General features: G+C 40.7%; 1 protein-coding gene and 1 pseudogene across 3 annotated transcripts; one reads left to right on the top strand and one right to left on the bottom strand.

Moving 5' to 3' along the window:
- The first annotated feature begins 4,921 nt into the window (after nt 1-4,921).
- On the top strand, nt 4,922-7,269 carry LOC147624996 (uncharacterized). Of its 2 annotated transcripts, none has more exons than XM_086818924.1 (4): nt 4,922-5,056; nt 5,407-5,528; nt 5,698-5,917; nt 6,900-7,269. In XM_086818924.1, the coding sequence occupies exons 1-4, from the start codon at nt 4,996-4,998 to the stop codon at nt 7,040-7,042; spliced, it is 546 nt and encodes a 181-aa protein (XP_086675050.1). In that variant the 5' UTR covers nt 4,922-4,995; the 3' UTR covers nt 7,043-7,269. The 2 variants fall into 2 exon arrangements, with proteins under 2 accessions (XP_086675050.1, XP_086675051.1); XM_086818925.1 differs by having other exon boundaries at nt 5,713-5,917.
- Nucleotides 7,270-9,596: 2,327 nt separating this feature from the next.
- Nucleotides 9,597-19,154, bottom strand: LOC147624997 (oligouridylate-binding protein 1-like; annotated as a pseudogene). Its single transcript, XR_015268897.1, has 12 exons — nt 18,784-19,154; nt 17,124-17,185; nt 16,710-16,812; nt 13,257-13,333; nt 13,010-13,071; nt 12,745-12,832; nt 12,354-12,429; nt 12,148-12,178; nt 11,907-12,050; nt 11,214-11,305; nt 10,165-10,338; nt 9,597-10,028 (listed from the first exon to the last, which is right to left on the bottom strand). The product of XR_015268897.1 is annotated as an oligouridylate-binding protein 1-like (transcript).
- Between the last annotated feature and the right edge of the window lie 4,346 nt (nt 19,155-23,500).

Raw genomic sequence — 23,500 nt, forward strand, 5'->3', positions numbered from 1 at the left:
TTGAAAGTCACCAATATATGGTACACAAACTTTACCTTTGTAAATAAGTACCCATAGAGAAGTTCCTAAATATATCCCCTTGCACAATGGAGGTCTTTATAAGAGAAGAGTGCCTAATACATGTGCTTGAAAAGTGAAAGCACCTAGGCATATGCTCCACATAATAAAAGAATAGCATGCTAGCAAGGTTACAACTATCAATGCAAAGTGAAAAGTGAAAGCACCTAGGCATATGCTCCACATAATAAAAGAATAGCATGCTAGCAAGGTTACAACTATCAATGCAGGTACACAAGTAAAAACAAGAGAAGAGTGCCTAATGCATGCACTTGAAAAGTGGCACCTATATACTCCACATAAAAGAATAGCATGTGGTAGGGTTATCTAGCAGGTGATGGGGTTTGTACTTTAGGTCAGTGTTGCCAATCACTACCAAGATCCCCCATCTAAAAAATGTTCCTAAAGGACTTTTGTTGTCGAGGCTTCTATCCTAGAAATATTGTGTATTATGTGTGTGTGTAGAAGCCAAAGCAAAAGGATGATGTTTTTTTAAGGTTTTATGAATAAAAGATGATTTTGTATAAAGTTCCTAGATTTTTTATTCTCTAGCATGCAATGCAATTATGCAAAAGTGAAAATGTTTTTTATTTAAAAGAAGAAATGCTGATTGCAAAAGGGTAAATGTTTTCTTATTTTATAAAGAAACAAATGTTCTCTAGCATGCAATGCAGTTATGCAAGAATGCAAACATTTCCTTCTTTTATAAAAAAGAACTGCTAGCTGCAAGACTATGCCAATGGTAGGAAGGACCATTGTTGATGACTCTATACAATAAAAGTTTTCAAAGCATTTTTTAATATTATATGTGTGCAATGCAAGAAAAAGACTAGTGGCGACTCAGAATATCGGATCAAGGTGTTCAAGTAGTCAAAACTCATCTACTAAAAAGAAGCTTTCATTCTAGCATGGTTGTGTAATTCTAACAATTATAGTAAAAGTTATTACAACTCGAGACAATTGGTTTTACTTCAAAAACCCCAATGTTTAACCTCGGTCAACCTCGATCAAAGAGGGTAAATTAGGAGGCTATAAATGATAGTTGCCAATGTCCGATGGCCATTAGATTTGATGTACTTAAAGTACAAATTATTAAATACATGCCTGCATGGCCTTGTCTAAAGCTGAAATCATCTGGCCCCTCAAACTACTAGACATGAAAATCAAAAAATTAGTTTGGGCGAGTTGCTAAGAGAAAAACATTCCAGAGACCCCTAACTTGATGGGGGCATAACTTTAGATCTATAGCTCCAGTCGATGTTCAAATAGTCAAAACGTACAATACTAGGTTTGTATCAAGAGTTATTATAGTACATGGAATTTGTAATATTATATAAAGGGAAAGAGGTAGAGGACTTATTTCTTTATCTAGATGTAGATGGTAGATCACTGATGAGATCCTTTATGATTCTCTTTTCCTCTTAGGATAATTCTCCCATCTTAACCTCCTTTCCCTTGTCATTTGCATGCATTCCCCTATGTTTTGGTTTGTGTATTGGCATATTTCTCCCATCTTAACCTCCTTTCCCTTCTCATTTTTGCATGCATTCCCATCTGTGTTTTGGTCCATGTTAAAGATTGTTTAGAAGCCTTAGATAGCTTTTCTTCACAGGAACCCACATTTGAACTCTCTTCTTAAGAGCTTGAGGTTTGTTAGGGTCATGTTGTGGAATTTGTGTATGTAGATCTGACCTAGTTGGTTTCCAAGCCATTACACACTTTTTATCAGAAGACCCATTGAGGAGCTGCATTTTGCATTCTATTTGTTTATCCAAACCATGAGAACTCTAAAATTTACCATTTTTAGTAGCAGTTCTTTTTCTTAGAGCAACATGATAGAGTATGGGGGAAATTTCATTGTTGTGGTTGTGGCTCAATTCATCTTGCTTAAACAAGTTGTGCATTAGTTTTTTAAGATCTCAAAAGCAATGCTTGCAACTAGGGTATAAACGATATTTTACATTTCTTTTATCCACCCATTTATGCATGGTAATTTGATTTATTTCAGCATTTGGCCTGAGGTGTATTTTTACATAGGGAACTAGTCTCCTTCTCCATCATGATTGGCTCTAGGAGAACTGTAACTTTGTCATCATGAGGTAAAGATAGTTCCATGGTGTTATCATCTCAATTGATCTACCGGCCAAGGGATTATTTCCAATGTAATATGAAGTAGTTAAAACACCCAAGAAGTTTGTTGTTGTGAAAGAAGATAGTACTAGGTTTATTGATTTAGTTATGGTTTACCCAACGTTTTCCACACTTTATAGGACATTGAGTACTTGTCTGGACCCGACTTGACGAGACCGAGGGATTGGACAGGGCTTGAAATCCTAGCCACCACAACTGTCGTGGTTTGATTTCTTCTTCTTCATCCTCACTGAGGGATTGGACTATTGCTGATTGGGCTTTTATAGGTTGTACATCCACAAGATGCCAAGCATCTAATCCCACTGATTTCTCCTTGATTTGTGCCACCTTCCCTACATCTGGGGACACCTTTTCCAAGAATATTTCCACACCCCTATATTCACTTATGATACCCTCCTTATGATACCCTCCTTGATTCTCTCATTAGTAGATTCCTCTCACCTTTTCACTGCAACCCACTCAATTCCATTTTACAGACTCTTGCTAAGGGCTTGTTCCTGCACACGCCCATTCACTTGCATATTTCAACATTCTCTTGAATGTGTGAGAGAGTTACATGTGGTTTCTTCTCTTCCTCCCTTAGCTTTTGCATGGACCTTGGGCAACACGATATTACTTTGTGTACTATGATGGCTACCTTAAACCTTATGCTCACTCCTTATTATGATATGGACCTGATTGGTTGGCTCTAGCCTCAACAACTCTTTTGATTGGCTTGTTGGCTCTAGCCTCAACAACTCTTTTGTTTGTTTAGTTGGTTGGCTCTAGCCTCCTCAACAACTCTTTTGTTTGGACACCCCCACAAGTTTCCCTCTTCCCAGTTCTCTCCTAAATCCACATTAAAAAGAGATTCTTACTAGGAAGAGAATGTCAAATATACAAAAATCTACATTGGGGAGGACCTTACCCTACAATAGTAAGCCAAACAAAGAAAACTACACAAGAAGAAAATGACATAAGCGATCCTCTTTTATCCTCTCGGCCTGTCGGATGACATTGCATAAGATGCATATCTCATCCTACTTGCAAAAGTGCTCAAACATGCTACTCAAATAGTTGTAATGTGGAAAGAAATATGTAGGTCTAGATGGAGTTGTGCAAGCTGAAGATATCATCCTACTTACAAAAACATGGGAATATGCTACTCAAAGTATTTTGATGAATGAAACGTTTTCCATACTTCCATTATATTAGCTTTACACAAGGAAACCCAAGGAAGAGGAAAAGGCTTGTATTGCATGCATGACAATATATGACACTTAATCTCAAGGAGTTTAGTAATCAAAGAGGATGAATGTAAGTCTTACTGAAGAAATTATATCAATGAAACATTTTAAATACTGTACTAATATTTGTTAAAATGATCACCAAAGAATGCATCCCTCAGTGATGTTTGTAGTAACAAAAATCATTTTGCATTTTTGGATATTTATACTTTTAGAAAACACTTCCTAGAGCTCTAGTTTTGGTCGGGGCTCTCATTTTAGAGGCATGTTGTTGGTGCTTCAGTTTTTTTTGGGTAAATTCTAAAATCAATGACAATTTGGTTAATATACAAAAAGAAAATCTCACGTTTCTTGAAAACTTAGGTTTTCTAGTCATTTATTTATTTTTTATTCTTTTTTCTTTAGTCATTAATTTATAATGAGAGTAGGGCCTAGTTTTTGTAAAAGAGAATCAATATAACTAGAAGGTTTTCAAATTTCTATCTACTTTAAAGATTGAGTGACTATGGTGAAAGTGACAAAGAGGAGGGGTTTGAACTTTGTCTTAATTGGAGTGGTTAACATTTAAAAAAAGTCAAAGCTCTTCAAAAGCTTTTACATCTAAAAATTCATTTTAAATTTACATGTGTATGTTTACATAAGGAGTTTCATTTTTTGAAAATCTTGAAAGCTTGAAATTTTATGAAAAAAGAAATAAAGTGGAACATTTACTTCTTCAAGAGACATGCAATAAATAGGTTTTCTACTCTCAAGCATTCATTTGATACTCGAACTAATCCTTTTCACAAATGGTTTTTTGAACAAAGCTATTGTATGATATGGTAAAAGTGGCAAATAGCACTTGAAAAGGACTAATGAGATTAATTACATGAATTGAGCACGACTTCTTGAAATAAACCTTGACAATTAAAGAAAGCTGGTTGTAAGATTTTACTGCCGCAAGCTATATAATCTTCGATGATTCAAATTTGATTTTAGTGATCTTAGATCCGAATTTGATTTTTTCAACAATGGTACTTGTGTGAAGGAAAAACAAGACAGTAATCTTACTTAAACTGTGCAAGCTATTGTTGCAATGTGGGCACTAGGAAAAACAAGAAGGAATTTTACTTAAACTATGTAAACTATTGCAAGGGGGGCACTGCAGTGACAATAGTGAGCGGTTGGAAGTCGAGAATTTGAAGGAAAAATTTTGTGCAAGACCAGGTATGGATGGATGGAAGGGGCATAATGTGAAAAGGAGAGAATATATGGTGTAGAAGACCAAATGATGGGTCATAATGTGAAAAGGAGAGAATATATGGTGTGGAAGACCAAATGATGGGGGTGAGAGGGTTATAATATGAAAAGGGGAGAATATGAAGGGGCTACTCGTTGAAGGTGTACAAGGAAAGGGCGTGGGGGGGCATTGAAAAGTCATGCTTGAAATGCTCACCAATACTATAATAAGGTTGAAATAGTAAGGGTGTCTACTATAAATTAAGGAAGGCTTTTTGCTTTGAGCACAAACTCCACTTTTATAAGGTCTTAAAGGTTAAGAGCTTTGCATCTAGAAACCATAATGGAACGCTTTGCAATTCTCTTTTCCTTTCACCTTTGTGCCGTTTTCCTCTTAGCCTCAGGTAAGCGTGATTAGACCCATTAATTAGAGCCCTATAGTTGATGATATAATCTCCATTTGCACTAATTCAAGGGCCAAAACCTGATTTATATTGCCATTTGCATTCATCCGAGGACCTTGAGAAGTGATTAAGGGCATTGATTAGAGCCCACCATCCGAGGACCTTGATTAAGCGCATTGATTAGAGCCCACCATCCGAGGACCTTGAGAAGTGATTAAGGGCATTGATTAGAGGCCTACAGTGACGATAAACCTTAATTGCTGTCATTTGCATCAATCAAAGCTCTCATGATTAGTTGGAGTTGATGATAATTTCAGGTGCTAATGTGTGTTTTCCATGTTTTGCAACAGCCAAGCTTGAATGCGAAGATCTTCCCGTTGATTTGTGCGCCTTCTCGGTATCCTCCACAGGAGCAAGGTGTGTACTTGAGAAGAGTGTGGCAAGAGATGGGGATATCCAATATGAATGCCAGGTCCATGCAACTACTCGTTCAAATGATTAACGTCCTAAGCAAGTTTCATTAAGACGTAATAAATCTAGCCTGGTTGATGAGCGATGATTAATCTAGCCGGCTTAATCGAGGCTTGCTAGTGGTGCAGCTGGTGATTAGTGGAATGGGTGAGGCTAATGGTGGGTTACAGGTTGTGATTAAGCAGGCGAGCGGGGTGGCGGCGGATGGGTTTCCGGAGTGGGTGGAAACGGACGACTGCGTGAAGAGCTGTGGGCTGGAGAGGGTGTGGGTGGGCATGTCTTCCGACGCCCTCCTCGAGAACTCCTTTGTTAAATCCCTCTGCCATCCTCAGTGCCAAGACAACTGCCCCAACGTCGTTGATCTCTACACCAACCTCGCTTCCGGAGAAGGTCTTCACCACCCTCTTAACTTCTTGCCCTAACACTAATCTCCTTCTTAATCCTCCTACCCTAACACAAATCCTCCTTAATCCTCCTACCCTAACACAAATCTCCTTCTTAATCCTCCATACCCTCACACCCAATATCCTTCCTAATCCTCCATACCCTACAACCAATATCCTTCCATACCCTAACACCAATACCCTTCCTAATCCTCCATACCCTAACACCAATACCCTTCCTAATCCACCATACCCTAAAACTAATATCCTTCCTAACCCTCCATACCCTACTCACCCACAACCCTATTAACCAACTCATCAACTCTTCTCACCCTCAATAGAATCATACAATTTCCATTAATCACATCATTAACTTGGCCCACTCCTATAACCTTACTCATTAACTTTTGAACCACTCCTAAAACCTTAACCCCTCATTCTCCTTACATACATTACTTTACCCTTACTCATTCTATTTATAAGACTAACCTACTCTAAAGGCTTCACTCATGCCGCCATTCTCCTTTTGGTACACACATTGTTACACATTAGCTAACCCTTTCTCTGAAACATCAACGGATCATGCCACATATTAACTCACCATAAAGGCTTAACCCAATTTACAAAAAGCTTAATGGATGTAGCTTAACACATTAAACTTAAGACATACTAATGCATAATATTAACTCAATCGAGGGTTAATGAGGACTTAATACAAGATATTTGTAACATGTAATAAGCCTGCATAGTAAGCTCGCAATAAGTTGTGCTATATGAATTTCCTCTAATAGTGGATTAAACCATGATGCTTTATACATAACGACCAACCTTGACTTACTATAAAGGCTAAACATATACTTGATGAATTCCACTTCACAATCATGCAGCACCATCATGGTATACAACATTATCATCATCTAGAATCAAGAAAAAATGCATGTAATGAGAACAATCTTTTCTGAAGGTGTAACTTTTTAATGACAATGCAGGTTTATCCTTGCTTGAGCTTTGCAATAATAGTCATTCTAGAAGAATGATGCAAGAGAGTCTTTCCAAGATGGTGGGTTTTGCACCTCTTGCCTCTCAAGGATTTGGTGTATTTCCTCCTGTGGAGGCCCCGGCTCAACCATGATGACCTCTACCAAACGAGGCTAAAAATGTAAATGATCACATGTTGTCCTTCATAAAGTCTTACTAAGACAAACAAGAGTCTTTCCAAGGTGGTGGGTTTTGCACCTCTTGCCCCCCAATGATTTGGTGTCTTTTCTCCTATGGAGGCTCCAATACTAGAAAGGCTAAAATAGTGAATCATCATACATTGTCCTTTATATAGTTTTACTAAGATAAACATTTTCTACTTTTGTTGGCTCAGTTATGTGAAGGGTGCCATTATTTTCAAGATATGACTTTGAAATAGAGCTATCATATATTAAAGTATGCAAAATTTGATTTTGAGACCTTATCAAGGCCTTATATTGTAACAATTAGTTTGCCACACTAAAAATATGTTATTTTTTAAATAGTTCTCTTATGTGATTTTTCATTAATTTTCTTTATATGTGGAGCAAGCTTGCTTCTCTTATGTGCATATATTACACATCATATGCGTATTATCATTTTATTAATTTTACTTTAAATGTATAAACACTTTAACTGTATTATCATTTTACTTTATCCAATAAATGTAAAAACACTCTTTTATAAGCGTGCATCGTAGATGTTATAAAATTTAGCTATAAATTATTGGAGATAGTGCTTTCACATTTCCAAAGATACAAATAATAGTGAATAAAACACTGGCTAGCATTCAAAGAGCTTTTGTAATTAGAACCCTAGGAGCAAAGCTAGGGTAATCTAGAATCCTAGGAGAAAGGCTAGAAGGTTTCGAATTAAAATTTTAGGTCGCAAAAATTTCATTGATATGTACCATTATTACAATTATCCCACTAAATCTACCCCAATGGCTTCAAAATTTTATAGAGGGAAAGGAAAAAAGCGTAATGAATCATTGAGAGATTCTCCCTCCCTCTCTCTCTCTCTCTCTCTCTCTCTCTCTCTCTCTTCATCTTTTTTGTGTGTGTGTGTGTACATTCACATAACACCACATAATTATATAAAAGCAACCTCAAAATTCTTGCCATTTTACTTAATGGAAATCTCATTTTTATATACAATATGGAAAACCAAGAATCACATGGCACCATGCCATATAAGGCATCCCAATTTTTAACATTTATTGCATATTTCAACATGTGATTATCTTTTGGTCGAATTTCTATTTAAGTCCATACCATTACATGGTATTGTGGTTTTAATTGCCTTTAACTGCCATGTTATTTTTGTCACATGTTCACTCATCATAAAGGTTCAAAGGCTTAACCTAGCTTGTAGAAAGTATAATGGATGTAGCCAAACATGTTATTCTCAGGACATACTAATGCATGTTAACTCAATCAAGGGTTAATGAGGACTTAACACGAGGTATTTGTAACATATAATAAGTGTGTAATAATCTCGTAGCAAGTTCTACTATACTAATTTAATCTAGTAGTGGCTTAAACCATGATGATTCTTAATACGTAACTTTGACTTAGTATGGAGGAGCTACTTATCAAGAAAGTTGTTCCTTACTAGTTAATAGTTGGAGTAAAGTGTAAGGAAAGGATTGTATCCCTAAAACAAGCACATGTAGGTGTAGCTATTGGATATTATGATGCTAAAACTACAACATGTAAAGTCATGATGGCTTATGAGATGGCCAACCTTATTTGGTGATGTAACCCAATTTTGTAAAGTGGTGTGATGGATATACCTCATGAGAAGAATAGACTAACCTGAACTCCTATCATTTTTTAACCTTCTTTTAAAAATGGGGTATAAACTTTACGAGTCCAATTAGTAATCCTACATAAAAAATGACGCAAGCATAATACATCATCAATGTTACTATAGATTACATGGCCGAATGGGCTAGAGATAAAGCTACACGTAAGACTGTTGACTACTACCAAGTTTTTATACAAGAATATCATTGCTCAATTTACATGTCTAAAACTAGTTAGCGATCAAGGCTCTCATTTCATTAACGAATTGGTGAAGTTCTTACTTGCAAAATTCTTGGTAGTTCATCACAAGACATCTCCTTGGCTAATGGTCAAGTGGAAAGCACTAACAAGCCGTTAAGTGTCATTGTTATAGAAATGATAAAAGCCAGTAGAAGTGACCAGGAGCATAAGCTCATGACTATACACTATGGGCTTACAAAGGATGCTATGGGTAATAATTTGGGCTAGAAGAAATCATGCCCATGGTGTATGTTGTACCAGGTCTCGACTCATTGTTCAAGAAGAAATCATACCCATGGAGTATGTTGTACCTAGTCACAAAATCATAGTCAAAAGCAATTGGCTGGAAAGATTGCCTTTGGGCTAGAAGCAATCATGCCCATGGAGTATGTTACTACTAGTCTTGGAATCATTGTTCATGAGCAGTTGGCTAGAAATGTGCCCTTTTTGAGAGACTAAAATTGGAATACAAAGGACTAGGATCATTTAGAGTGTCTCATTAAGGATCAATGAGAATGGAGACTTTAGATGGTGTGGAAATTAAAGAATATTTGTAAGTTGAAATGATATTATGGCCTTTTAATTGAAGATGTGTAGTCTTAAATCCACAAGAAAAAGGAAGATAAGAAATAAGAACTTGAACTTAAAAGAAAGGCTTAAAGAGAAGCCAGAACCACAAGCCACAACAAGGAGAGCCATGTGGATGCCATGACTACTCTTGGAAGCTTAAGGATTTTATTAAAGCCAATATAGAGGTTTAGGTTCCCAACGCAAGCAACCAAACATGCTGCCCTAGACCCATTTGTAGGTTGCCAAATCCAGTTCTGATACCCACACCCATGCCTGTAAAGCTCATATTTATATTCTGCTGATTTGGAAGAGGTAACCATCTTGTGTCAATGCCAGTTGCCTCTGATAAGCCAGTAAGTCAGCTGTAGCATATCCTTGACTCAAACCAGCTCCCATCAACCCTTCAAAAGGTAGTACTGGTGTTGGAAGAGGCAGAGAACCTGATGAGGTTCCAAGTGGGGTGGGCTTAGTTCCCCAAGAACACTACAAGAAAAAAGAACTCAGCTTCAAAAAAAAGAGCAAGAAAGAGGCATTACTTAGAGAGCACAGACTATATTCTGCTTGCAACCTTCCAGAGAAACACTACCACTGTACCATGGCATACATATATTTTACGTACCTTCACAGATTTTCCACCTATAATCCTTCCATTTGCTGCGTGAATGGCAAGAGCAGCTTCTTCATGTGTGCGGTACCTAACAAAGCCAAAACCCTTCTCTGTTTGAACTCACACATCCTCTATTATTCCAACCCCTAGCATATGAAATTGTCTATGCAGCCCACCTTGTGTTACCTGGAAAAGGTATGAGAATTAACCCATAAGTAGCTCTAAGGCTTAGTGATTGGTAAAAACAGTTGTGCTAAACAAAAACATCAAGCTTGCTTGTCTTCTGGTATTTCCTCCAGGAAGGGAAGCAGATCATGTTGTGTATCCAAGGTGGCCCGCATAGTCACAAGGGACAGGGGATGGTAACGGGGGACGGGGACGGGACGGGACGGCCATAAGTAGGGAACGGGGACGGGGACGGGGACGGGGAACGGCACTCAAAAAATACTTTTTTTTTGAAGTTTTTCTACTCTACACTTATTCTAGTCCCTTGTGAGGGACACCTCCAGGGGGACGTCCGACCGTCCCCTGCCGTCCCCGTTGCTGATCCATCCCGACTCGGCGTCCCTCTGTTCCAACCGTCCGTCCCTTCCGTCCCCTGTGACTATGAAGGTGGGGCATTGGGATTTCTTTTCTTTTTCCTTTTTCTGGGACATTGTCTTGTAGAGTTTCCTTCAGGAAGTTAAGCAGCAAGGTTGAATTGTGTTGTGGATGTGTGGTTAAGTGGGTTGTGGGAGATTTTTTCCCCCCCTTTCCGCGAGGAATATTGTTTTACTAAGTGGTTTTTTCAATTTCTTGTCCTTTCATGTGTGCACACATGCGTGCGCAGGTCCTTCATGTGTGCATGCACACATGGTGCACACACGCCTGTGTGTGAAGAGAAGGGAAACAGTTATGCTTAACAAAGACCCCGTGTGTATGAAGGGAGTAAAATTGGGGGCCAGGGGGGGGGGGGGGGGGGGGGGGGGGGGTAGTATATGGGGGGAGCATTATGCTCAACAAAGATCATGTGTGCAAGCCTTGTGCGTGTTCCCAAAGAGGATGATTATAAGAATCCTCACCTCATGCGCAAGATTGCCTACATACACAGTGGTATACTCAGGATTGTTTTCAGGAGCTTCTTTAGGCGCTGTCTCTACTTCTTGATGTACTTCTGCAAAAAAAATAAAAAAACAAAAAAAACAAAAACAAAAAACAATAACTCACTCACTCACACCAATTGATACAGGATTTATACAAACTATGAACGCATATAGCGTCCATTAGAGCTACCATACCAAAAGATGAAAATGAAACGTTAGGAAGAAGGGGGGGAGGGGGGGGGAGACAGAGAGATTTCTAACATCAGATTAAGGCCAAAATGGCCTATGAGACCCAAAAAAAGTGCAGAATGTATACAATCTATAATAAATGATGCCTAAAGCATCCCTAAATGCTATTGCAAAAAAGAAATGAAATATTAGACAACTGCTAAAACAGCAAGTGCCAAAAAACAGTGTGATCTCCTCATGGGTTCTGAACATATGCTCCTCTGCCAAGGATGCAAGCTCACTCCATTAAAAAAAGATTTAAAAACTTGTGGGATTTTATTTCTTGTTTTAATTTTTAATTATTCTCTTTCTTTCTTTTTTTGGTGGGGGAGAGTATTTTAGAATCACAGCCAAGCCAGTCACATCACTCTATAACCACACCTAAAGCGCTGGAATGGGACTTAAACCCAGATCTCAAATTTGAGGTCTCTAATGAGATCCTACCATTTGCTACAAAAGCTGGATTTGTCACTTCCCCATCCACAATAGAATTCATGGTGGGAATACCTGCAGCCGCACCCTGCCCTATGAGAGTTCCAGTCTTAGTTGCCCAATTGCAACGAATTGCTCTACTGCCAAGCCACTTTCCTGATTGAAGAGATTAAAGCATAAATCAGCTGTGTTCATATTCTGAACACAAAAAAAAAAAAGATTAGAAGGCAAACAGAATGACCCAAAGGTATACCTGTCATCTCAGCAATCGCTTTCTCTGCATCCTGCAGAGAACGATTGTGGTTTCTAATTAGAAATTTTTAGAGAATTGAACAACCTCATGACAAATTGGTAAGCAACATGCCATCAGAACGCCATGCCCAACAAAATTATCCCAACCACCACTAAGCTGAAAAATCCTTTCAATTTAAGGGACAAGCTGCACCATATTCGGCCCACCTGCTGGTTCCTGAAAGAAACAAAGCCAAAGCCCCTTGAACGACCAGCTCGGTGATCCCACATGATTCGTGCATCTCTACACGAAAATTCCAATTAATTATTGAAGTGAGCTGTAGTGCCTACCCAAACCTCAAAACGACCAGGTCACCAACAAATTCTTGCAAGTACAAGTGTGAACATTGATAAGACCCCTTGTGCTGAATTCAAGCACAAGTGTGACCATTGATAAGACCCCTTGTGCTGAATGGTCTGAACCCCAGACAAGCTTATTTGAAAGAAAGCACAAATGCTAGCTAGCATCAACCTTTTCAAGCCATAAAGCCAGTAGTTTCCTCCCCTCTTCGTTGAAGTGAGAGAGAGAGAGAGAGAGAGAGAGAGAGAGAGAGATTACGAGCAGCTTGGATAAATACTGAAGAAAGTAAAGAGTGCAGCATCAGTGACATCTGCACTAAGATCACCAACAAAAATATTGTAATGCCCTGCAAAGAAAACAAGCAGTCCCAATAGTGACCTTGTCAAAAAGTTGAACAATAGCTCAAACAGTACCCTAAGCTTACCAGAACAAATGCAACACCCACAACATTAGCGCCTCATAGACTTAACCCCAACCAAACTATGGATTAGGCAAAATTTAGCTCACTGAAACTAATGGGTACCTGTCGTATCTTCTCTTTGCCCACCTGCATAAGCCCAATTAACCTTGATGGGTTGGCCTAATCTGCAGAAAGCATTTAAGAGCCATCATCCGACTCAATTCATTAACTTTGAAAGCAAAACAGCAAGAGTAAGTGATGTAAAATGCTACAGGCAAGCTGAAGCAAAATGTTAGAAATGTCAATATGCACTCAAGCAAAGAACTATAAATGCCATGTGCAAGCTTTAGATGAAGGAAGAAACTCTTACATCTGCCTTCCATTGAGAGTTAAAATGGCAGCTGCAGCAGCCCAGTGATCTAAATAGTCTACAAAGCCATATGATGACTGCCAAGACAAGAAACAATAATCTAACAGCTCTGCTTGTATAGACCAATAAGGCTGAGAAACAGTTGAACTTAATCATTGTAAAGTCAGTGTGCATTCAACTAAACCTAAGCTAATGTAAGCGTCTTAAACCTTAAAAAATAGCCAAAACAGACTATCAATTCAGGGCCATTACTCATGCCTGTCATTCATGGCATCCTCTAACACTTATCCAGCATACAACAGGGAGGAGGAGGAGGAGCATTAACATGTAAAACCCTTCCCCCCCCCACAAAAAAAAAAAAAAAGAGATGAAAAAGAAGTCTAACAAGCATAAGGCAAAACCAAAGCCAGTATCCACAGTCATATGTTATGAAATGCGTACTGAGAGGTAATTAGTGGAGAAGTGGTGAAGTATGAGGTGAGGCCGAGGACATTCATGACTGTGCATGACCAAATAACATCCACAAATAAAACCCCTCGGACATATTCAGCTGTAGTAGTATGTTGTCTCCTGAGATGTCTGCTCTAGATTACAGATTCACGAGTGGTTGCCTTGCCCTGACCCAACAGGAGGTCGACTAGCTACAATATAGAAACTTTCAAATGGACTAATCCATGATCACTTTCCAGGATATCTATGAACCTATAGGTGCTCAAAAAGTACTAACAGAGAAACGAGTACAAGGGAAGACTTGCGTAAGCACAATCATACACAAATAATCTACTCGAAAATGTATTACCTCTGAGAGCCCGGGCCCACATACACAGCAGCCAGAAGTACAAATGGCTGTCTAGAGGTTACAGAAAAACAACACTAAACGAAAATGCCCATATGTCACATCACACTCTTCCGAGTGTGCGTGGACATGCTTCTACCCATTGGCCAGCTCAGAGGTCAAGTACGTGGCTGGATTCATGAGTTTGTAAGGGCTATTGTGCCAGTTCATTGTAATATTGTCCAGGCTCCCAATGAGCAGCCAAGTGTGGACAGCGTTATTGGCATAGGGAGCTCCAGTGAGAGACTCATTACAGCTCATGCTGTCAAGATGGCTGCTGAGGAGGAAGTTGCTTTGTCCTTGTCCTTGCCAGACAACTTCACGACCCACCCAACGCACGACAGTTGTCCCACATCCAAACTCATGATGCTTCAAGTAGTCCACCCATGACAAGGCGGCACCAGTCAAAGTTGTTTACACAACATGCAACTCACACCAATCCAGATCTAATCTGCCTGAGTGCTAGGACTAGAGCACAGCAATTCAATGCGGGATGCCGCTATAGGCACAGAAAGAAGAATAGGTAATCGGTGGAGTTAGATCCCACACAGGGGACAGTCAATGGCAGCCATCCAAATGGGAACCACGATGCAAATAGTGGCACATGGGGAGGCACACAGGAGCGGGAAGAAGAGGTACTCCATGGAGAGAGATCCCACAAAGGGGACCATCAATGGCAGCCATCCAAATGGGAACCACAATGTAAATGGTGGGTCCCAAGCCAGCTCTCATGATAATCGAAGCATTCCCAAGACAGGAAGTGAGTTTTAGAATGTCGTGGAGTGTACCAGTGTTAAAATCACACGTACATGGAACCCTCCTTCAGAAAAGATAACCTGCTTGAGAATCAGCAACGATGACCACAACAAAATCCAACTAGTGGCTCACCTCCCAGCCCATAGTCACAGGGGACGGGGGATGGGGATGGGGGACGGCCATAAGTAGGGAACGGGGGAGGGGACGGCACTCAAAAAATAGTTTTTTTTTTGTTTTCTACTCTACACTTATTCTACTTTGGAAGTACCATCAAAATGAGGCTTGAGGGAGAGAGACTAGAGAGAGTAGATACACTCATAGAGTGTAGCTTGAGGCTTGAGGCTTGAAAGTTGAGAGAGAGAGTTGCTTGAACTTTGAAGTTTGAAGTTTGAAGCCTTGAAGCCTTGAAAGTTGAAAACTTGAAGGGGTGTGTGTGTGCTTGTAGCCTTGTAGCCTTGTTCTTATATAGATATTAGATAGGCAAGAGAGAGAGGCATGGGCCAAGCCTCAAGGCCCAAGGCCCCAAGCCTAAAGGCCAAGGCAAGAGAGAGGCAAGGGCCAAGGGCCAAGCCTCAAGGCTCAAGGCATCCCCAAATGGCCAAGCCAAACAGCCATAAACGGCTAGAAACGGCTAGAAACGGGCAAAAAATAACAGACAAACTGCGCGCAACGGCTCCCTAATTGAGCCCTAGCCTCCCCTAGGTACCCCTTTATAGACCAGCCTGGGCTATAGTTAGCATTCAGCCTATACATACGCTTTTTGCCCTTTTTCGCTACTAGACTGCATTTAACATGACCAAAGGCCAATCCAGACCTCGTCCTTGCTAGCCCTAGTCTCTCGCCCAGAGTCTGAACAGCCCCTACTAGATAAAAAACTTCAATCACTCAACCAAACAGTCCCAGAGGATGTCCTCAAAGGCAACTCTATCAAGGAAAATGGACACCAGATACCCATGAGGCACCTCCAACGTGGTTATGTACCTCAACACATTACTGTATCATGCCCGTCGAGGACTGTCAAGATCCTACCAAACCAAGTCAAATGAATAGCAACTCTGGTACTCTTTAGAGCAGGAGGGTGAGATTGTAAGACTTGTGAACCACTTCTACAAAGGTGAAGGAAGGAGAGTATAATGATGATAAGTGGGTGAGTGCTACCATTGTTACCATTGTGGTGCACTTCAACCTATACTGCCTCATGTAACGTTGCACTTTCACCACTAGATCTTGCTATGCATGTGAGCCTATTGGCGTGGCATGATGACATGGCATTGTGGTCCGTTTTTGTTTTCATTATTTTATCGTTTTTAAGGGATTTTGTTTACATTCAATTGGGACATTTTGTAACTATGCGTGCCCATCTCGTGAGTTTCACACTTTTCCTGTGCGCACTAGGTCTAGCACTAGCTCATTCCTCTAAACCTAAGCAAGGATGTGACACTCAAGTGCCCAAATGCTCATTCTGCAAAGGCCTCTTTTGTATCAAAGAGCAAGCATGTTGACAGTAAATGTACTTAACCGGCCACAACTACTTTGCACCCTCAATTATTTTAGGCGTTACTATTGAAGCACATCAGCAACTTAAAAGACAAGGATCTGGGTGCATGCTATACCAATCAAACAAAATCAACCATTCAAGCAAGCATACCTTCTCTTTCCTGATAAGTTTGCACCCTCCATTATTTTAGGCGTCACTATTGAAGCACATCAGCAACTTAAAAAAATTACAAGCAAAGGTGGTAATAAGGATCATGATGCTGCTAATACTTCTTTGTCATGAAAATTGAAGTATACAGGGGAAGGATCTGAATGCATGCTATACCAACAATCAAACAAAATCAAGCATTCAAGTGCAAGCATACCTTCTCTTTCCTGATAAGTTTGCAGCCTGCAAGAGGGCCTATTGTGGTAAAAACCTCCGCCAAAAGTGCTTCTGTAACTTTATGATGAACATTGCCCACATACCTGCATTGCAAACAGCGCTATCAATTCTCAAATAGTCAAGACGCTTTCAAAAAACCACTCAAAAGAACCCCATGCAGTCAAAACCTTCATTCTCTAAAAAAATAAGTATCCCAATCAAGGTTTTCTTTATGCACTAGCTAAAAACCAATTGATGGGTGCTTCAGAACTTAAGATGCGAGGTGCAGAAATAAATGAAAATCTACCCCACCTATGATGGTCACGAACCTGTCCCACAAGCGGAACAAAGTGGAAAACTCTAAAGTAAAATGGGAGAGCCAAAGAAAAAGTAAAGTTGCTGAAGTCAAACTCACACACTGCGGCATGAAGTAGCATCAAATCCTAATGGTAGATTTCCACTTGGGATAGGCTCAATCTGCAAAATTAAAATTGGAAAAGGGGGAAAAAAATAAAAAACACAGGCAAAAACAAACCAAAAACATGAGCAATGCACAGGGTTGGAAAAAATAGAAATGGACAGACAAGAAAACAACATGCTGAGGATCATTGAAGGTGACAGTCAAAAAAATTGAAAAAAATGCGATACAATTCCACCACTCCTGAGTCAAACAAGAAAAAAAAAACCTCTCTGCAAACTCTAAGCCTTGCTTTACAAAAGGACACCCTGTACAAAATTGCCCTCAAAACCTTGTCCTAAGGGCTCATCCCATCCATTCTGCCCGGACATGTCAGAGATGAGCCACCATCTGCCTGTGCTCTAGGCAAAGAAAAAGGGTTCCCTAGCCCTGAAGCCCTGTTTTTCTATTCAGTAAAAATGTAGAGAGAATCCTGAACACCTAAAACACGCATTTCATTAGTTCTAGTCTGAACCTTGCCTTTCCTGCATTGATGAAAGAAACTTGCATTGAACCTAATGCACTATTTCCTTGACTTCTGGACCTTGCTGTGCTGCTAGGAGCATCCTGAAGAATTCCTTTTTTGAGCACTGGAGAATGCAAGTGCTACACTTCTTTTCTGAGACAAGGAGATGTCCTGAATCATACTTGAAGGTCTGCAACGAAAAAATACCACTAAGCCTCAAGGCAGTGCTTTCTGGGATGCTAGAAGTACAAAAACATGCACTGCTTTCATGCACTTTTTTCCCTGAGTTGGCGTAATAGGGAGACAATTTGATGAATTTATAAGAACAAAAGTTCCATAGAGTATGCCAAAAAAAAAAAAAAAACCACGTCAATGTCAAAATTTGGCAATAGACACAAATCTTTGCAAATTCCAAAAATTGCTGGTGTATCTAATCTGACCAAAGTCAGATGTCTGCATCAACTTTGAAATTTGAGGTGGCTGCAGCCATCGTCGACCTCAGAGAAGGCCCCAACCTTGACATCAAGGAATGGACAAGGGCCCCTCCTTTTTGTCCTGAGGTGTGACTCGCTGTTGCCCGACCCTCGCCAACATTCTAGGGCAGAATGGGCAGACCTTGTCAAAAATTGGCAAAGCATGCAGAAAGCATTTTGCTGAGCCTTTCCATAAGATGGCCTTGGGTTACTGAAATACAGCTGAATCAAACCCTAAAAGTACTCCTTTCTTACAGTGATAAATACACCAAAGTCAATCCTAAAGCAATGCTTTTCTGACAACAGGAAGAAGCCAACTCTTCTGGGTGATAGAAATTCAGGAAAAATGTTTAAAATTAGCATTTTTGGAGCAAAAGGGAGAGAGGGGCTAAGGCAAACGACCACATTCAGAAAGGATTAATGTAATGATGACAAGGATTGAAGGATTAATGACAGGAAAAGCAGAAATAAGGAAAAATTAACAGAAGATTAAAACGAGATTAGAAGAACGTGAAACAGGGAGATTAACGACAGGCAAAACAGGACTCAGAGGAATAAATGGCAGGAAAACCAAGATTACTAAAGATTTAACGGCATTAAGGGCAAGGCAAGGAGAGATTAACGGCAGAAAAAGCTAACTTGAGCTCTGAATTGATTAAGAAGAAAGGGGGGTTCTTACCTGTGACATGGCTTCGAGGACGGCCGGATGATAGAGGGCAGCCTGCTGTTGAAGCATGGCTTGCTGGATGATGGACTGCTGATGCTTAAGGAGCTGTTGCTGCTGCTGTTGCTGAAGTTGGAGCTGCTGCTGCTGTTGCTGATGGAGGTGCTGCTGCGGGTGCATTTGATGGTGATGCTGCTGACCACCGGCGCCACCACCACCACCCGAAGAAGGTGCAGATGGGGTGATGGCAAACATGGCGGCGGACAGGCTGTGCTTGGATGGCCAGCAGCAGCAATACAAAGGGTTCCTCACAAAAAAAGAGGAACACTGCTGTGTTGTTATCATTCCCCAAAAGCTAAGCTTACACCACCAAACAGTTTTCTCTTTTCAATTAAATAATTAGTAAATAAAGTTCGATTACACGTGTCTTGAAGTTGTTATTTTTTTTTTTAGTTAAAACAGCGGAATATATTAAAAGAAAATGTTGATACAAGATCCCATGTGGAAGGTCCATGGGGAGACACAGTGACCTGGTGAACCCTTCAGAAAAAAGGGGGACAAAACTCTGAAACACATATCATGAACAGTTCGGCCAGCACCAATACATGTAAAAAGAAATTCTGATGCAACAGTTCTAGAGACAAATCCTGCTGAGGTACACGGCGACCAGCCCCTCTTCTATTTCGGGAGAGAGGATGGTTAAACATAGAGAGCAGAAGATTAAGGGCAAAAAACATTGCAGCATAACAACTTTGCTGTACCAGTTTGACATATAAAACCTGAAGCACAGACTGAGGCTCTAGGCAGTGGCCAGCCAGCCCCAGTTGAAGCAAGACTGTCTTCAATTCAGACAAGAGGCTGAGAAAATCTCATGAGCAGAAGATTGGGGCCATGAGGGCTTAAGGAACCCCACAGAAGCTTTCTGAAGCCTGGACGTAGTACTCAGAATTCTGAAGTCTTCTTTGACATTCTAGCTGAAGCTCTTGTATCATAGCTTCCTTTGTTTGGCAATGCGAGGAGACATGGAATCTCTTCCATTTCCTCCAAGGTAGGTCTTGCCACCGGTCCACCTCCATGGGAACACCACTCGGCCGGAGTTGATGTATTAGCTTGAGTACACTGTCAAGAAAAAGATAAAAGTGGTGATTAGTTTTGATTCCATAAAGAGCTTCATTACGCTGCTTCCAAACATGCCAAAGAAACAGAATTCTGACGGACTGCCACGTTAAAGGGTCAAGTGAGTGGCATTCGCCTAAGAGGACTTCTTTCCAGCTCAAAGGGATTTTCCTAATTTTCTTAAAAGCCTTGTTAAGAACATCCAAGAATTGTCTAGTGTCTGGGCAAGAGAAAAAGAGATGGGGGACCGTTTCAATCTTGGACTTACAGCGGGGACAAAGGCCGTTACCATGCCCAAACTTCAGGGCCTTCTCAAGGGTCCAGGTCGCTTTGTGCATGACAAGCCAGGCCAAAATGGCGTGTTTTCTTTCATGAGCGAAGGCCCAAATGAGCTTAAATCGGAAGGCCCATTGATGTTTGTTCCAGGCCAAGGACCATCTCTTATTGAGCTTAAGAATCAGCTTACTTGCATGCAAGGTGTTAGGTAACTTGACCAGGTTACTGGAGTCTCCCCACCGGATGGCTTTAGAAAAGGTTATACAGTCACAACTCAACCCCGGCGGGGGAATGGAAACCTTAAGAGCATTACACCTCTGAATGACCAACTCAACTCCACTACGGGACAATGTGAATTTATTGCAGATTTGATCCCTGTTTAACATGCCAGTTGAGTCACATAAGTCGCCCCAAACCTTTATACCAGCTTTGAAACAAGAAAGACTGGTCTGGAACTGATCATTGGAGATCGGAGACACAAGATGCCCAAACCACACAGAGTCAGCTGAATAGGCATATCTACCTCTCTTGGTAAAGGTTTGAAAACAGAAGAGCTTTTTGTATTTCATCCACGACTCCCACATCCTATAGCACAGTTTACTGCCTATAGGGGAGAGATCGGCCTTTGAGAACAAAGCTTCATTGAGAGAGAAACCCTTCCAAGATCTTTTACCTTTGAGCCAAAATTTATTGATATCCCTTTTGAGTAAGTCCGCCCAAACATCCTTAGAAAAGATGGCCCTTTGCACCCATTTAGCTGCAAGCTTCTCAGCAAGCAACCCGATGTTGATGATGCTAAGACCCCCTTGCTCTTTTTCCAAGCAACATGACTGAAAAGCTACTTTGCTGACCTTCTTACTTTTGAGAGATCCCCCCCAAAGATAGTTCCCCATGATCGAGTTAAGGGATTGGAGTTGGGTCTCAGAGGGTCTCCAACAGGCCAGGAAGTAAACAACAGAGGGGATAATGAAGTGATTGAGGACGAAGGCTCTTGACGCCACCCCTGTGTTGATGTGACTCCATTTCTTGACCTGATTCTTGAGTTTATCGAGCACATAGTCCCACCTTTGTTTGGAAGAGATGTTGAAGCCCATGGGGATTCCTAGAAGCCTGAAAACAACACCATCAGGGATACTCTTACAACCAGCGGACAGGATCGAGGGAGGGGGCAACCCTTCCCAGACTCTGAAGCTGGTCTTGGAGTGGTTTATTTGCGAGCCACTGGCGAGGCAAAAGGTATCCAGGCAAGTCATAAAGTGAGCAGCAGTCTGCACTTCATTGCGGAGCAGCACATTCGTATCATCAGCAAATAGTTGCAGGCATAAAGGATCAGCCCTGTTGGGGATCTCAATACCCTTGATATTATGATCAGTTATCTCCTTGTTAACCAGCCACCCCAGAGCATCCGCAACAATAGCAAAAAGGAGAGGGGACAGGGGACAACCTTGCCTTATAGATTTCCTCAGAGGGAAAGCACCAGTGAGAGACCCATTGACAGCCACCTTGGAAGACGCATTCCCAAGCAAGGTTTGGACATACTTTATGAATTTCCTATTGAGGCCAATATCTTGAAGGGATTGGAAGAGGAACGACCAGTCTATTCTATCATAGGCTTTATCAAAGTCTATTTTGAGGAAGATGTAGTTTTGGCCGGAGTTTTCAGCATGTTCCATACCCTCTGAAGTTGTTATTTTCACTTCAGTCATCGTTTCACGGCTTGCTGACGGCTGATTTTGTTTCATGGTCCTTGCTAAGGTTTCATGCTTTGCATGCTTCACGGCTTGCTAGGGTTGGCCCTGCACATGCTCCTCCTAAGGTGTCATGCTTTGCATGTTTCACTGTGGATGTTTTTCTTTACTCGTTCGTGTCTTTGGACGCTGTTTGTCATGCTGCTCTTAGGTTCTTCTCCGATGTGGTTACCGACACCTGCATATGTTCGTGCTATCTGAGGTACGCGTGCTGCTTCGAAGTGGTCATGGTGGTGCATGGCCCTGCACATGGTTACCAACACCTGCATATGTTCGTGTTATCTGAGGTATGCGTGCTGTTTCGAATTGGTCATGGTGGTGCATGGCCCTACACATGGTCGTGCTAAGGTGTCATCTTCTGCAGGTCTTGTTCATGCTCCTTTGCGTGGTGTTGTCAACTTGTCATGCAAAACTGTTTTTTCCATTCTGTCGCCATGCTACACCGGGTGTGGACTGTTTTCTTTGCTTGTTCGTTTCTTTGGACGTTGTTTGTCATGTTGCACGTAGGTTGTTGTCCGATGTGGTGTCATTGTCATAGAAGTTAGTAATGTGCTTGATCAAGCCATATTTGTACTTGAAGCTATTTGTGAAGCTTTATCTCGTGGTGCCCTTGCCCAAGTGGTTATATGCTTGTGCCTAGAAGGGGAGTTGAGCTTGAACCTTGACACACACACACACATATATATACCCAAACAAAGGGATTACCTCCTCTCAATTGCAATTAGTGAGAACCTCAAAGTTGGCAAAGCACCCTACATCTAGAACAAGAGAACTTGAAGTAGGGAGAAGGAGAAAAAGAATGTGGCTTGCTAAGTTTTAAATCGATTGTGCGATGCCAAAGTTAGCAAACACGCTCTTCAATCGATTCTGAGAGGCCAAAGTCAGCCAAACACACTCTTCTAGCGAGACACAAGTAGTGTGCATAGGAAATGTTGTGAACCTAGCCTTACCACTCCATGAGGCAACCTCGAAAGACCATCCTTTTTTTTCGGGAGGGTGCATTGGTGCGTGCCGTCGTCTCGTCGTGTAGCCCAACTGGTCGAACCGTCGAATTCCACAATGAGGACCCATGTTCGACACCTAGGACCATTCTTTTCTTACCATCCATAAGATAATGATGCTAGGAATGAAGCTCGTGTGTGTGTATTAACTCTTCGATATTAAATTTTTTTTCGTGGGTGTATATTTAAATTTTCTAAAGAACCTTATTAATAGTATGGTAGACATTAAAGTAGAACCTTTAAGAATAATTAGAAAAATAAAAACCAAAGTTTCCAAGATTGATATGTACTATTTTAATGGTTTTTAATATTTTAAAAAAAATATTATTGATTTGGAAATAGTACGCACAATTTGCTTTTAATAAATTGAAAATCAAATTTCAAGAGGAGAAAAAGTACATGACAACATGAAATGAAATCCATGTTACATTAGATTTTATTGTTAATGACACTAAACAATAAACGTATTGCTTTAACAAAGATAAACACACTATTAGCAATCAAGGAGATGTATTCACTAAAGAAGGTATATTCACCTACACAATGATACATAATTTCTTTAGTCTATCTAAGAGAGCATAGACATAAATA

The sequence above is a fragment of the Cibotium barometz genome, chromosome 24, assembly GCF_041138505.1.
Source record: "Cibotium barometz isolate CiBa-2024 chromosome 24, ASM4113850v1, whole genome shotgun sequence".
NCBI lineage: Eukaryota > Viridiplantae > Streptophyta > Polypodiopsida > Cyatheales > Cibotiaceae > Cibotium > Cibotium barometz.

Coding starts and splice junctions, on each gene's coding strand:
- LOC147624996 (XM_086818924.1), top strand. CDS start 4,996: ATGGAACGCTTTGCAATTCTCTTTTCCTTTCACCTTTGTGCCGTTTTC. Junction 5,057..5,406: donor CGTTTTCCTCTTAGCCTCAG/GTAAGCGTGATT, acceptor GTTTTGCAACAG/CCAAGCTTGAATGCGAAGAT. Junction 5,918..6,899: donor CAACCTCGCTTCCGGAGAAG/GTCTTCACCACC, acceptor ATGACAATGCAG/GTTTATCCTTGCTTGAGCTT.